Here is a 16,213-nt window from a genome sequence, read left to right as displayed (position 1 = left end):
CAACAAGTAAGAAAAAAATAGTGGAATAAATTAAGAAATTGAACACATAAATTTAACGTGAAAAAATCCCTCCAAAGAGAATAAAAAATTACAGGTAAAGATAATTTTACTATAATGGTAAAAGAATGAAAAGTACAAAAGATAGAGATAAAAACTAAACCCCGAAAACCCGATACTAAGAACTCTCAAAACGTAAACACAAAATTCTCTAAATATGTTATGAGTTTTAATCTCTAGTGAGTGTATTTTTTAAGATTGTAAAAGAGCTTATTTATAGACTAAATTTATAAGTCAAATAATAATAAAATAATCTAAATTAATTAGAGTTTAATTGAAATAAATAAACAGAATTTAACTGAAAGATTATTTCTCAAATTTGACTGAAATAGAAATCATACTCAACAAGTTCTTTAGAACCATTTTCAGAAGAGACCAATAGATCTTTTTGGGAAACACCTTCAAGCTCCCCAATCTTATTTTCAGCAATGGTTTTTGAAAACAAAGCACATTTTACATGAAGGTCTAACTTACAAGAACAATGATAAACAAAATTCTCACTACCCACTAATGTCTTTCCTTTCCTCATGGGTGTCTTACCATCCTAGGTATATTTGGGGATGAGTTTGAGGGTTCTGTTAGAGCTCCTGAGATATGAGCTGTAGCTTAGGATCGGACAAGCAAGATTCTCTAACTTTCTCCCATAATTCGGAACAAGAGATACTGCTCATTTTTTTTTAGCTCAATCAATTGATTAAAAGCAAAATGGAGTAAAAAAAACTCCCAACTCATGTCTGCTCGACAGAGCTTCAAAAACAGCAGCACAATCTACAAAGAAATATAACAGCAAGCAGACTGCACTAATACAAATCACCAAGAAACAACAGATTACCAATAAGCTTTAAAAAAGTGATTCTTGGACAGTCCAGCGTTTGCCAATGAATTAGTGATACAATTCTTCTTACTATTTGTGACAACAAACTTTATCTCCACCAAATGTCGTACAATTTTCTTACCGACCATGGTCGTAAACGTCTATACTTCAGCCAATCAGAAACACTACTCAATTCAAACTCTACAATCAGAGGAACATTTACCTTCCACATCAAATCAATAAAAATCTCCGTTGCAACTTTAATAGTCTTTACTACCGCTTGCTCCACTCCATTTACCAGAAAAAAGAGCAGAGACCACTCCCTTTTCGTCTCTCAACACCTCTCCACAGCCCGGAACCTCCTCCACAACTACTCCAGCCACGTTAAATTTCAACCAACCCGCAGGAGGAGGATCCCAAACACAATCCCTAACCCTCCCCAATTTTCTACCTGACCTGCAATCCTTATGCCGTCCCCACCAATCAACCTCCGAAAATATACAATCATCATTTACTGATCTAGCCCACATCAACGATCTAATTTTTGATTGAAAGATTAAAAAATCAATTGTAGCCACCGACCTTTCAAACACCTTCTTGTTTCGAGCTAGCCATACTGTCCAATACGAAGCCGCAATTACCAATAACCATAAGCTCTTTTGAATACATGTCAAGTTCATACTCCAACACACAGAACAGATTCATCAACATTTGCCACATCCTTCCAAACTAATCCCACCAGCTAAAAATCCGAGACCATGGCTTTTGATAAACGAACATTCAAAAAACAAAGGGTTACTATTTTCCGAAACAAATGCGAGATATTGCTCATGCATTGAAACAGTTGACCCTCTTGCTCATGCACCCTTCGAGACAAGGCATCGGCTACTTTGTTTTGTGCTCATTTCCTATAAGTGGTATAGTAGTCATAACCAAGCAATTTCACAACCCATTTCTGTTGGAAAGGTGTGATTGCTTGTCTATCTGTTAAGAACTTCAAACTTTGGCGGTCAGTTCGTATTTGGAACCTCCTACCTACTAAATAGGAATGCCATTTCTTGACTGCTGGCAAGACAGCTAACATCTCTTTGTCGTAGATTAAGAGTGCTTGGTACCTCACCATCAACTCTTTGCTGAAAAACGCCAATGGTTTTTAAATATTAGAGATTTTAACATTTTATAAATTTTGTAAGTCACATCAACTAAAGCTTCAACATTAAATCTAAAAATTGTTTTATAAATGTAAAAAGGATTATGTCCATAAGATAATTATGATATATTAGAAAATTCTAGATAAAAAAAAGGGATATAATTGATATAGTATTAAAGTTACTAATTTTTTTAAATATTAGAAATTTTAATATTTTAAAAAATTTATAAACTACATTTAACATTAAATATAAAAATCTATTTTATAATTCAATTAATCAGAACTTGTAATTGGTAAATACTTTTAAATAATAAATTTGAATAATTATTTTAATTATTCAAATAATGAAAAAAATCAACTATATACAATTAATAATAAATTTGGTAAATGATCCTCCAAATCTTTACATCCAAACAAACTCTACATCTTTTTATATACAGTTAATTAATAAAGGAAACAAAATCAAAATTGTCAATAATATATGCTAATCAATGTTAAATTTTTTATATTTATAACCCTAAACTGTACTTAAATCCAATTGAGCTGAACGTTTAATTAGATCCACTTAATTGATGATTAATTAAGAACATTTTAATTATAATATTAAAATTTAATCATTATTACTTTCAAAATTTTAAAAATCATTAATTATTAATAGTGCTAATTAATATTTTCTGCCCAAATTGAACCATGTAACAACTCATGGCATAAGGAAATAATGTGGAAATAAGAAATAACAAATTAATCAAGTTGTAATATTAATCAATATTAATTGTTTTATAAGGTCACCATAAAACAATAACAAATATCTCCAATAGATACAAAATCAATTGCTCAACCATAAAACTTAGTGTTAGGAAGAAACCGAACAACCGAAACAAAGCGAAAGCACAACCGGTGTTCTTTCTCTCCTTATAACTCCTGTCAAAAATTATGGCAAGCACAATAGCACAAGATATGTTCTCTAGCAACCTTAATCAACCACAAATCAACTAATGCAACCGCAACAAAAATAAATAGAGACACCGATATTTTTACGTGGAAAATCCCTCTAAATTAAGGGTAAAAACCACGGGACTTTAGAGTCCGATAAAGAGCTCTACTATCATCAAATGTTCGACTACAAGATCACAATATCAAGCCTACAACAAGCATTCAACTCCGACAAGGCTAACAATATGTAATCTTTAGCAAAAGAGAGAAAAATGAGAGAACATCACCAAAAACGTAGCTGCTGAAAAATGGGTATTTCCGACGCTACAAGTCTCGGATAAAAAATCCAACCGTACAAAGTCAAGAACACCTTATCACCTAGCTGCTGTCCAAAAATCAGCTCAATCGAACCACGGATGGACCTTCGATCGAGGAGTTGATCACTGCTGCACCAGGCTTGAAAAACTGATTTTTCTACTTCAATCTCACTCTCTGTTTCTCTCTGGATGTAATTGAGAATTTTTGCTCTCAATTAAGAATGCTGCCCACTCCCACGTTAAAAGGCCAAAAAAATTGGCTTTTGACAAAACCAAAAAGAAGGCAAAACATTGTGGCAGAAAATATGGGTTTTTCCCACGTAGTGGGACCCATACCCAACAAATCTCCCCCTCCAACTATGTGGGGAATGCCTCCATGCCGGAGGTCAAACAACATGCTTCAAACTTTCCTCTTGGTAATGCCTTCGTCAACATATCAGCACCATTATCATTAGTATGTATCTTCTCAAGCTCTAACAGCTTAGCTTCAAGAACATCTCGTATCCAATGGTACCTCACATCAATATGCTTAGATCTAGCATGAAAAGTTGAGTTCTTACCAAGATGAATAGCACTCTGGCTATCACAGTACAGGACATACTTCTCCTGAGTAAAACCAAGCTCATGCACAAACTTCTTCATCCAAAGCATCTCCTTACACGCTTCGGTTGCTGCAATGAACTCTGATTCGGTGGTGGACAATGCAACACACTTTTGCAGTCTCGATTGCCATGCCACAGCTCCCCCTACATAAGTGATTAAGTAACCTGAAGTAGATCTCCTCGAGTCAATGTCTCCGGCCATGTCTGAATCTGTATACCCAACAAGAACAGGTTTCTCATTGCCGAAACAAAGTTTCATGTTGGAAGTGCCACGAAGATATCTCATAATCCACTTCACTGCATTCCAATGCTCTCTGCCTGGATTAGAAAGAAACCGACTAACTGTACCAACGGCATAAGCCAAGTCTGGTCTCGTGCAAACCATTGCGTACATTAAACTACCCACGGCTGAAGAGTAAGGAATTTTCTGCATCTCTTCCTTCTCCTTTTCTATGGAAGGACTATGCTTAACACTCAATCTAAAGTGCATAGCAAAGGGAGTATTCACCGCTTTAGCTTTGTCCATACTAAACCTTTGAAGTACTTTCTCAATGTACCTCTCTTGTGATAACCATAATTTCTTGGCCTTTCTATCACGTGTCAGTCTTATGCCAAGAATTTGCTTTGCTGGCCCCAAATCCTTCATTGCAAAGGATTTACTCAACTCTTGTTTCAACTTCTCAATTCTAGAAGCATTCTGACCAACAATAAGCATATCATCAACATAGAGCAAAAGAATAATAAAATCATCACCAGAGAATCTCTTAACAAACACACAATGATCAGAAGTAGTCTTCTTGTAGCCTTGCTCCCCCATAACAGACTCAAACTTCTTGTACCATTGCCTTGGAGCTTGCTTCAAACCATACAAGCTCTTCTTCAATCTGCACACATAGTCCTCTTTCCCTTGTGTAACAAAACCCTCTGGCTACTCCATGTAAAGCTCTTCTTCCAAGTCACCATGAAGAAAAGTAGTTTTCACATCCATTTGTTCAACCTCTAGGTCATAACAAGCTGCCAAACTCAGTATAGTTCTGATAGAGGACGTCTTCACAACCGGAGAAAATATTTCTTCAAAATCAACCCCCTTTTTCTGAGTATAACCCTTGACGACCAATCTAGCTTTGTATAGTGGAGATGAAGACTTCTCTTCTTGCTTCAACCTGTAAACCCACCGATTCTTCAAAGCTCTTTTGCCCTTAGGCAGTTTCACCAATTCAAAAGTATGGTTCTCATGCAAGGATTGAAGTTCGTCTTTCATCGCTTCAACCCACTGATCTTTGCATTCACTCTCCATAGCCTCTTCATAACATTCAGGTTCTCCCCCGTCAGTCAAAAGAACATATTCATTAGGAGAATACCTGACAGAAGATCGTCGATCTCTGGAAGACCTTCGAAGTGGAACTGCTGGTGGAGCTATAGGTGCTTGTTGTTGATCATTCACAACATCATCCATGGGAGTATCAAAGTCACCTATAGTCTGATGGTCACCACTAACATCACCATGCACATCATCCTGGATAGGATCTGGTGAAGAGTCTAGGGGAACCGGATTCACATCGATCAAGTCACCACTACCTTGTGAATCCACTTTCTCCGTCTTATCAATGTCATCAATGGTCTGATCCTCAATGAAGACAACATCTCTGCTTCTCACGAGTTTCTTCTGAACTGGATCATAGAGTCTATAACCAAACTCACCATCTAGACCATAACCAATAAAAATGCATTGTCGAGCCTTGGCATCCAACTTGGATCTTTCATCCTTTGGAACATGAACAAATGATTTACAACCGAACACACGTAGGTGATCATATGACACGTCTTTACCAAACCAAACTCTATCTGGCACATCACCTTTCAAAGGAACACTAGGAGACAGATTTATCACATGTGTCACTGTATTCAAAGCTTCAGCCCAAAACGATCTTGGTAACTTTGCATCTGACAACAAACATCTGACTCTCTCAATCAATGTTCGGTTCATTCTTTCAGCTAACCCATTTAACTGTGGAGTCTTTGGTGGTGTTCTCTGATGTCTGATTCCCTGTCGCAGACAATACTCATGAAACGACCCTGTGTACTCGCCACCATTATTAGTACGAATGCACTTCAACTTTTTCCCAGTTTCCCTTTCAACTGATGCTTGAAACTGTTTAAACACCTCAAAGACTTGATTTTTAGACTTCAAAGTGTAAACCCATAGCTTTCTTGAACAATCATCAATGAAAGTCACAAAGTAAAGTGCACCACCATGTGATCTTACTTTATCGGACCACAAACATCTGAATGGACCAACTCTAGCAACTCTGATTTTCTATGAGGAGGATGGCTTCTAAATGAAACTCTTTTCTGCTTTCCTGCTAGACAATGAGCACAATTCTTCAGTGTAACATTCTTTAAACCCGAAAGTTGATTCTTCTTCGCTAAATAGCTAAGCCCCTTCTCACTCATGTGACTGAGTCGTTTATGCCACAACTCAGTTGAGTTTTCATTCAGTGTCACATTCACCGTCTCTCGAGAAGTCAAAGCTTGCATCAAGTACAAATTTGAGCTCTTCTTTCCTCGAGCCACAACCAATGAGCCTTTAGTCAGCTTCCACTGCCCTTCACTGAAGGTGTTACAGAATCCCTCATCATCAAGCTTTCCTGCAGAAATCAAATTCAAACGGACATCCGGTGCATGTCTGACATCCTTGAGAGTTAACTTTGTTCCATTGTTACTCACCAAGCTAACATCTCCCATACCAATAACCAAAACCAAACCATCATTACCCATCTTCAATACCCCAAAATCACCAGGAGTATAAGATGTGAAGAATTCCTTCCTCGACGTGACATGAAGTGATACACCAGTATCAATCACCCAACTAGTCTCGTCGCATGCTAGGTTGACCAAATTCTCATCACAAATAACTAACAGATCTTCACGAGTAACAGTAGCAACACGCTCGGATTTTTCATCGTCATTCCGATCGTGTTTATCACCACCACCTTTGTTCTCTTTCTTCCACTTGAAGCAATATTTCTTGATATGACCTTTCTTACCACAATGATGACACTCAAGATTCTTGTATCTCGATCTTGACTTGCTTCGGCTTTTATCTCTACCCTTTCCATCTTTGTCTCTGTTTCTCCCCCTGTTCTCGATAACCAACACCTCGGACTGTGATGTAGAACCCTGAGATCTTCTTCTAACCTCTTCATTCAACACACCACTCTTAGCCAAATCCAAAGTAATAATACCCTGTGGGGCAGAATTAATGAGTGAGACTCGAAAGGTCTCCCAAGAGTCTGGTAGAGTAGCAAGCAACCAAAGTCCTAAAATCTCGTCATCAAATTTGACACCCATACCAAGCAACTGATTCATCATACTCTGAAATTCACTAACATGGTCAGCTATAGACATTCCTTCTTTATATTTCAGCGCCATCATTTTCTTCAGCAAAAATAACTTGTTATTGCCCGACCTCGAAGCATACAAGCTTTCAAGCTTCTCCCACAATGTTCGAGCATGTGTCTCCTGATCAATGTGGTTGTAAACATTTTCTTCAACAAATTGCCGAATAAAGCCACACACTTGTTGATGCTCAAATTCCCATTCTTCATCACTTTTCGAATCGGGTTTTTGAGTAGTAAAGACCGGAAGATGCAAAGCCTTCACAAACAACAAGTCCTTCATTTTATTCCGCCAAAGTTGATAATTTGTGCCATTCAACATAATCATCTTGCTCGTATTAATTTCTATAATTATCTGACACAATAACCAAGCTCTGGTACCAGTTTGTTAGGAAGAAACCGAACAACCGAAACAAAGCGAAAGCACAACCGGTGTTCTTTCTCTCCTTATAACTCCTGTCAAAAATTATGGCAAGCACAATAGCACAAGATATGTTCTCTAGCAACCTTAATCAACCACAAATCAACTAATGCAACCACAACAAAAATAAATAGAGACACCGATATTTTTACGTGGAAAATCCCTCTAAATTAAGGGTAAAAACCACGGGACTTTAGAGTCCGATAAAGAGCTCTACTATCATCAAATGTTCGACTACAAGATCACAATATCAAGCCTACAACAAGCATTCAACTCCGACAAGGCTAACAATATGTAATCTTTAGCAAAAGAGAGAAAAATGAGAGAACATCACCAAAAATGTAGCTGCTGAAAAATGGGTATTTCCGACGCTACAAGTCTCGGATGAAAAATCCGACCGTACAAAGTCAAGAACACCTTATCACCTAGCTACTGTCCAAAAATCAGCTCAATCAAACCACGGATGGACCTTCGATCGAGGAGTTGATCACTGCTGCACCAAGCTTGAAAAACTGATTTTTCTACTTCAATCTCACTCTCTGTTTCTCTCTGGATGTAATTGAGAATTTTTGCTCTCAATTAAGAATGCTGCCCACTCCCACGTTAAAAGGCCAAAAAAATTGGCTTTTGACAAAACCAAAAAGAAGGCAAAACATTGTGGCAGAAAATATGGGTTTTTCCCACATAGTGGGACCCATACCCAACACTTAGGACAAACTATAGAAACATTGTTATTCTTCCAATTCCAAATTATTTTCCAATATGTAACACTAACCTCAGATTTTATTTACAATTAAAATTATAAAACAACATACAATAACTACATTAATGGACTTTCAACTCCCAACCAACAAAGTCATTTTTTTCCCAGAAACTTGAGTGCAGAAACTAGCATTAGGTGCCATCAATCATGAACCTCTTTGTCTTCTGCCTTCTACCAAAACCGTAAGATATCCTTTCTATAAGGGTCTATACATTTCCAATGAACAATGTAGTTACACCCATTCTCTAGACACTCAGCAGATAGATCTTCGCAATGCTCCTCACATATATGGCATTCAGGAGGGTAGTCATAGATCTTTCAGGTGAAAGTGAGTGGGTGTGGGTGATCCTTTCCTGTGTAGGTTTTTCCGAGCTTCATATATGAGTATGCATCGATAACACAATCTTTATGGGCTGAATTGTCACATATTGCACAGCGGTAAAACCAATGGCTTGGATTTCTTCTTCTTTCACAAATATCACAGTAATGGTACTTTGAATAAATATTGTCTTCACCATATGTGAGCTTGAGGGGATGTTCATCACCCTTGTGTTTAATCTTGTCGGGAAGCGTAAGACAACCGTATTCCACCGCAAAGTTGCACTCTTTGCAAGCATACGCATACTCTAGATTCCTTCCACAGCCATTGCATTGCCCTTCATACTTTTCGTAAGGGAAAAGGCAGTGTTCATGCCCTTGACACGTGAAGGTATCAGATTTTTTAACACAAGGAACGCATATACGATTCTCACACACATTACAATCATAGGAGAAACAATTATTGAACTCAAACACACAGTCGCCACACAAAAAATCAGCATGTAAATTAAGAGTGAGGGGAAGTTGGTGAATATGGTGCCAATCGTACATCTTCTTAGGCAATTCAGCACATGATTTATGGAGAAAAAAATCACATTGTGCACAATGGTAAAATGAAGTCGAGATGAACAACACGCAGCCATCACAATATTTATCATCCTTAACATCATTGCTGAAAATTAAATTGTGAGGGTGGCTTAAATGTTTTATCTCTGTGGTTATTACATCATTTTCTCCAAGCTTGGCCTCTTTAATAACATCAAAGGCTGAATTGTTAAGCAACTCACCCGTTTCTTCACTCCCATCGTCGAATATCTGGTACCATCTATAATCTTCTATTCCACAATTTGTATGGACAATATAATTACAATCAGAACAACAATAACATCCATGCTTCGAATTCACCTCCTCATAGCAAATTCGGCAGTTCCAAGATTTGATCTCATGTTTCCTATGGATGAATATGTGGGAAATTTGGTGACCATGTCGTGGAAACCTTTTGATGATGGGTTGCACTGAAATGCACTTTTCATGAACTATAAGGCCACATGGAGAACAAATATAAGAGATACAATCTCCACTTGTTCCACATGTGTCACAAATGAAAGGGACTTGTCTCCAAAACAAGGTGAAAGGATGTTCATGAATTTCACCTTTGATAATAGGTGCTGGAGAGACACATTGCACGTGAAGGCCAAACTTGCATGCGGAACAATAATAAGCAGGTGACAAATCACGCGTCTCATGACAGATTTGACAAAGGAGAGATTTCAAATTGAGTTGTAAAACAAGAGAATGCTCACGGTGACATGGGAGGTCAAGTGTAGTTGGTCGCTCAACACATGCAATATGAAGGGTAAACTCACAAGGTGAACAACAATAGGCAAGTCCCCTCGGTTGGGTTATTTGGCAAATTTGACAAGGTAGACGCTGACTATTGAATTGTAAAACTAGAGGGTGTTGACTATGAAAAAGATGATTGACTTCAATAGGTAGGTCAAGACATTTTTTATGCAAGTGAAATCTAGAATCAAAAGAAATGAATGGAGAATCTAGTAATGGCTTCCTACATGCAAAGCAATTGGTTTCTTCAAGTTCTTTAGAACCATTTTCAGAAGAGACCAATAGATCTTTTTGGGAAACACCTTCAAGCTCCCCAATCTTATTTTCAGCAATGGTTTTTGAAAACAAAGCACATTTTACATGAAGGTCTAACTTACAAGAACAATGATAAACAAAATTCTCACATCTTCTGTCACAGAATGCACAAATAGCCCATAAACGTATGTATGGTGGACTTGCTAAAAGTTTAAGGCTATGGTTGGGATGAAAGGGATGATTTACCTCTGGGGAGGCCTCGAAGCATTTCTTGTCAAGGTAAAACTCACACTCCGTACAACTATAGCTTGGACCTGATACCTTCTCCCCACATCCTGAGCAATTAGCCTTCTCACTTTTAAGGTTGTGCTCTTCGATGAACTCTAAAGGATGTTCGTGGCTAAAATGGTGGTGAAGCTCCATTTCTCCTTTTGAATTGGTTTCTATGTAAGTTTGTGGGTTAAGTAACAACAAATGCTTTTGTGGAAACTTAAAGCTATGGTTCAGATATTTATATTGTTCCATTAGATGAGAATGGCATTTTCTATGAAAAAGTAGTCTAATGTTGTTGTTGGAGCCCTTTAATGATTTATAGTGATTTTTGATACAAGGTCTAAAATTATCCATAACTCATTTCTTTTTTTTTTGAAAGAATATCCATAACTCATTTTTAACTCTTAAATAAAGGGATAAACGTGCTTTGGTGCGCTCGAAACCACTTCCTCTCACACTGACAACAATATTGATGCCAACCGAACCAAGATTCAACCGATTCAATTAAGTTAAAATTTTAAATATACTTAAAATATAAGAGATAAATATCAAAATTATACATAAACTTTGATTTAATGTTCAATATCATGCATAAATTTCGATTTGGTGCAATTATATACATAAGACTTTAATTTTGATTCAAGTTTCACATTCTATTAACATAATTATCTATCTAGTACTATTTTAGGCTACATTATGTGGAATTTATTAATTTGATATTTTATTAAATTAAAAAAATAAATGAATAAATTTAAATTGTTTTCATAAAAATAAAAAAGCACATATATGCGGTTGTAGCAATAAGGAAATAAGTGTGAAAATAATTTAAATTTACCATATAAATTCAAATAATTTCTGAAAAACAACATAATTTAAAACTCATTCGTCTTTTAGTTTAATAAAATGTCAGCATAAAAATTTTCGAGAAAGAAATAGTGACTCATATATAATTTGAATATGTTTTGGTTAATAATTTATTGTATTTTGGAATGCTTAATTTTAGTTATAATTATTCATGTGTAATTATGATTGTATGTAGCTTAAAAAAATTTATCTACAATATATTCTTTACTTTCTCTTCACTCATGACATAATTAGTATAAATCATGGAATTGATTATTTGATCTAAATGATTTAATAATAGGAGGATAAAGTACAAATTCTTTTCTTGTTCATCTCCTTATTCTCTTTAATTTTTTTATCTATTATTTTTATTTAATTTACTTTTGTTTTATGTTCTAATTTTTTCACTTGATTTTTTTTTTTGCAAATAATCTTGTAATTCAATTTAGAAATAATTGTAGCTTTTCAATTACTAATAATTTTTTTTGGCGGATCATGTGTCCAGGATTAGTTCTAATTAGACCTATCCAAGGGTCGAGTAGTCCACTTGGCCCAATAGGCTCGTCCCGACTTTGGTCAAACTTGAACAAGAATTTTTGTACCTCAAATTAGCCTGACCTGAATTCAATTTAAATAATAAAAAATTAATTAAAATTCAATTACAAAATATATAAAATATCAATTAAAATATTTAAATATTTTATTAATTTTTAAACAGTAAAATGGACTTTTTGAGCGAATTGAACCAAAAACGAACTTAAATATGAAAATTTTAAAAACTAAACTTTATCTCAGTTTGACCCGTCACATGAAAAACTCTAATTCTGATCAATTAAATAAGTTAACAGTTTTTGACTTACCACCAGCCTCAGTGATGGGTTTATTGGTGAAGGACATCCGTTAATATGATAATATTCTTAAAATGAAATATATATATATATCTTAAAAGAAAATAGCGCCACATAGGTAACATTGTTATTTTTATTTAAAAATTAAATTAATATTTATTTATTTATATAATTGTACCAAATTAATATTTATGAATGGTGTTACACAATTAATCTAAATTTATAGACAATTTTAAAGTTTAACTCTTTTAAATATTTACCATTTTTTATTTTAACAAAAGCTCTTTAAAAAATCAAATTTTGATTTTAAACATACTGAATTCATTATTATATATCAATATTTAAGTGTAGAATTAAAAATGTTTGAAGTTTGAGATTAAAGTTGCAAAAATGTTAATCTACATTAACAATTAATTTGGTATTATCCTCCACAATAAGCTTTTCTTTTTTTTTTCTCAAACTTTCAAGTTGTACACCATTCTTTTGGTGCACTCTTCAAATAAATTAAGAAGGGGGAAAAGAAAAATTCCCAATGTACTTTTTAATTAAAAAGAACAAAACCCTAAATTTTTTTAGAATGAAAAAATATAAAAATTTATTTAAAATTAAAAATTACTAAAATAGAAAAGATATAAAATAAAAAATAAAATTACTATTTTTTAATTATTAAAAATTTTAACAATTTTAAAATTTTAAAAATAAAATTTACTAAAGCTTAAACATGACATCTTTGTCTCTTGTAATTACGAAAATTATTTTATAATTTAATTAATCAAAATTTATAATTGGTAGGTCATTTTAGATGATAAATTTAAATATTTTTTTAAATTATTTAATTAATAAAAAATAAACACATATAAACTTTTTATAAATTTAGCAAATCATCCTCCAACTCTTTACAGCCAACCACACTCTACAAGTGTTATATATATATAACTCATTTGATTTTTTTGTCAATCAAATATGCTAATCAAGATTATTTTTTTTATCATCATAACCCTAAACCTTGCTTAAATCCAAACATGCTAAATTTTTAATTAGACTCAATTAAGTTAAAATTTTTTATATACTTAAAATATAAGAGGTAAATATCAAAATTATACATAAACTTTGATCTAATGTTCAATAACATGCATAAGTTTTGATTTGGTGCAATTGTATACATAAGACTTTAATTTTGATTTAAGTTTCACATTCCATGAACATCATTATTTGTGTAGTCCTATTTTAGGCTATATCATGTGGAAATTATTAATTTGATATGTTATTAAATTAATAAATAAATAAAAATTATTTTCATAAAAATAAAAAAGCACATATATGCCATTGTAGCAGTAAGGAAATAAGTGTGAAAATAATTAAAATTTATCACATAAATTTAAATAATTTCTAGAAAACAACATAATTTAAATTTTACTCATTTATTTTTTTAGTTTAATAAAATGTCACATAAAAATTTTTGCATGATTAGAAGAAAAATAGTGCCTCATAGATAACATTGTTATTTTTACATGAAAATTAAATTAAAATTAAATTATCACGTATACAATTGCATCAACTCAACATTTATGTATAATGTTACCTATTGAATCAAAATTCATGTATAATTTAAGATTTACCCCTTTTAAACTTTTATCTTTCTTTTATATTTTAACAAAACTTCCAAAAATATCAATTGAAATTGATTTGATTTTTAGACAATTTGAACTAAATATAATATAACAATATTTAAGTCTCAAATTAAAAAGGTTTGAATTGTATTTGATGTTTGAAAGCAAAGTTGAAATGGTTGATGTCTCTAAAATTTTATTTTTGTTGACTTAAAAATATATTTCAAAAAAGAAAAATCAAGAATTTATTTTCATTTCCTTTTGGAACCAAGCTTTAATCAATATGAGAAGACATTCCAAGGAATTTTCAAATATATGATTTTACATTTAATTTTTTTTATTAATTTCACATTTATTTGAAGGGTAAACTATAAAAATAGTCTGTTTTGTTTGCCTTAAATTATATTTTAGTCATTTATGTTTGAAATGTTACGTTTTAGCCACTTACATTATTGTTTTGTTACGAAATAGGCACTCTATCATTAAGCTTCGTTACCTCCCTAACGATAGTCCAACATGACAGTTCAGATAGATTTTAAATGTCAACTTGGACGTCCTACGTGGCAGTCCAAATTAAATTTATTTAATTAAAACCTATTTTCATCCTAGCAGTTGGACATTCAAGTTGACATTTAAAACTCTTTTGGATTGTTACGTAGGACTGTTGTTAGGGAGGGAACGGAGGTTAACAGGAGAGAGGCTACTTCGTAACAAAATGATAATGTAAGTGGCTAAAACGTAAAATTTCAAACATAAATGACTAAAATGTAACCTGAGACAAATAAAAATGACTGTTTTTATAGTTTACCTTATTTGAAAGAAAGTGTGGATATAAATATATAAAGTTGAAGTTGATTAAAGAAAAAGCGAAAAGAGAGAAGAAAAAAAATCACTTTATTCTTTTCAAGTATTATAATAAAATAAGAAAGCACATAAACTTACAAACAAAAAGATTAAAAACAAATCTATTGATTTAAAAAAAAAAACACTCTAAACAAGTGACATTTTCAAATGTATACCAAAAGACGGTTATGTATTTGCATTCTGAATCTGAACACTCAACAGCCAAGTCTAAGCAGTGCTGACCACAATTGCAACATCTAGGATAATCATAAACCTTCTCAACGAACACGAGAACATGTGGATGATCGCTTTCTATGAAGGTCATCCCACGCTTGATAATTGGATGATCTCCAACAACACAATGGAGGTGTGCTGAGTTGTCGCAAATTGCACAATGATAAAACCGAGTATAGGGACTTCTTTGTTTTTCACAAATATCACAGTAAAGATATTCTGAATAATCAGTATCTTCATGGAATGTGAGAACCAGACAATGTCCGTCTACTTCCTGTAGTGCACAATCACATGGATAATGAATTTGCACTCAGAACAATAGTAACTCCCACACGCCATATTCACCTCTTTGTGGTAAATTGTACAATCCTGCGTTTTACACTCATTGTCTATTACAAAGTATTTGTGAGAAATAGGATGCTCATGCCAAACATTTTTTATGATGCGTGGCAATGAAATCATTCCTTATGAACCATTAGGTTACATGTGGAGCAAATATAAGAAACATATTAGGTTACATGTGGAGCAAATATAAGAAACATAGTTTCCTAAAGTGCCACATGCATCACAATTGAATGGAGATGCTCTTAACCACCTTGTGAATGGGTGTTCGTGACTACTTGGGTCCTCAACAATACGTGGTGGTGACACACATTCAATGTGAAGGGAAAACTTGCAGATCGAACAACAATAAATCAATCCTCTATGTAGGGTTTCAAAGCATATTTTGCAAGGGAGATGATCACTATTAAATTGTAAGAAAAGAGAATGGCAGCGATAGGAAAGGTGATTGATTTCAAGAGGTAACTCAAAGCATTTTTTATGCAGGTAAAATCTAAAATCATGGGAGATATAATTAGACTCTAGTAAGGACTTTTGACATGCAAAGCATTGAACTCTTTCAAGTTCTTGTGGTTGACATTCAGAAGAGACCAATGGGTCTCGATGGACAAGCTCTCTAAATTTTTTTTTCAAGAATTTTGTATGAAAGAAATGCACACTTGATGTGAAAGAATAAATTACAAGAACAATGATAAACAAACTTCTCACATTTTTTGTTGCAGAAACCACACATAGGGTTACCTTCAACATATGGAGAGCTTGCCATAAGCTTAAGGTTATGTTTGTGATGAAAGGGGGATCCATCTCAACAGGTGCCTCAGCACAGTTTTTCTCAGGATGAAACTCAC

At 33.8% G+C, this 16,213-nt stretch overlaps 1 protein-coding gene across 1 annotated transcript; it reads right to left on the bottom strand.

The window, feature by feature from the left end:
- Positions 1 to 8,773: 8,773 nt before the first annotated feature.
- On the bottom strand, positions 8,774 to 10,795 carry LOC107936453 (uncharacterized). The gene has a single exon (XM_016869180.1). The coding sequence runs from the start codon at positions 10,793 to 10,795 to the stop codon at positions 8,774 to 8,776; it is 2,022 nt and encodes a 673-aa protein (XP_016724669.1).
- Positions 10,796 to 16,213: the final 5,418 nt, after the last annotated feature.

This window comes from Gossypium hirsutum, chromosome D10 (genome assembly GCF_007990345.1).
Source record: "Gossypium hirsutum isolate 1008001.06 chromosome D10, Gossypium_hirsutum_v2.1, whole genome shotgun sequence".
In the NCBI taxonomy this organism is placed as follows: domain Eukaryota; kingdom Viridiplantae; phylum Streptophyta; class Magnoliopsida; order Malvales; family Malvaceae; genus Gossypium; species Gossypium hirsutum.
This window is presented reverse-complemented; position numbering and strand designations above follow the sequence as displayed.

What these genes read in the sequence shown, in the direction of transcription:
- LOC107936453 (XM_016869180.1), bottom strand. Translation starts at nt 10,795, where the DNA reads ATGGAGCTTCACCACCATTTTAGCCACGAACATCCTTTAGAGTTCATC.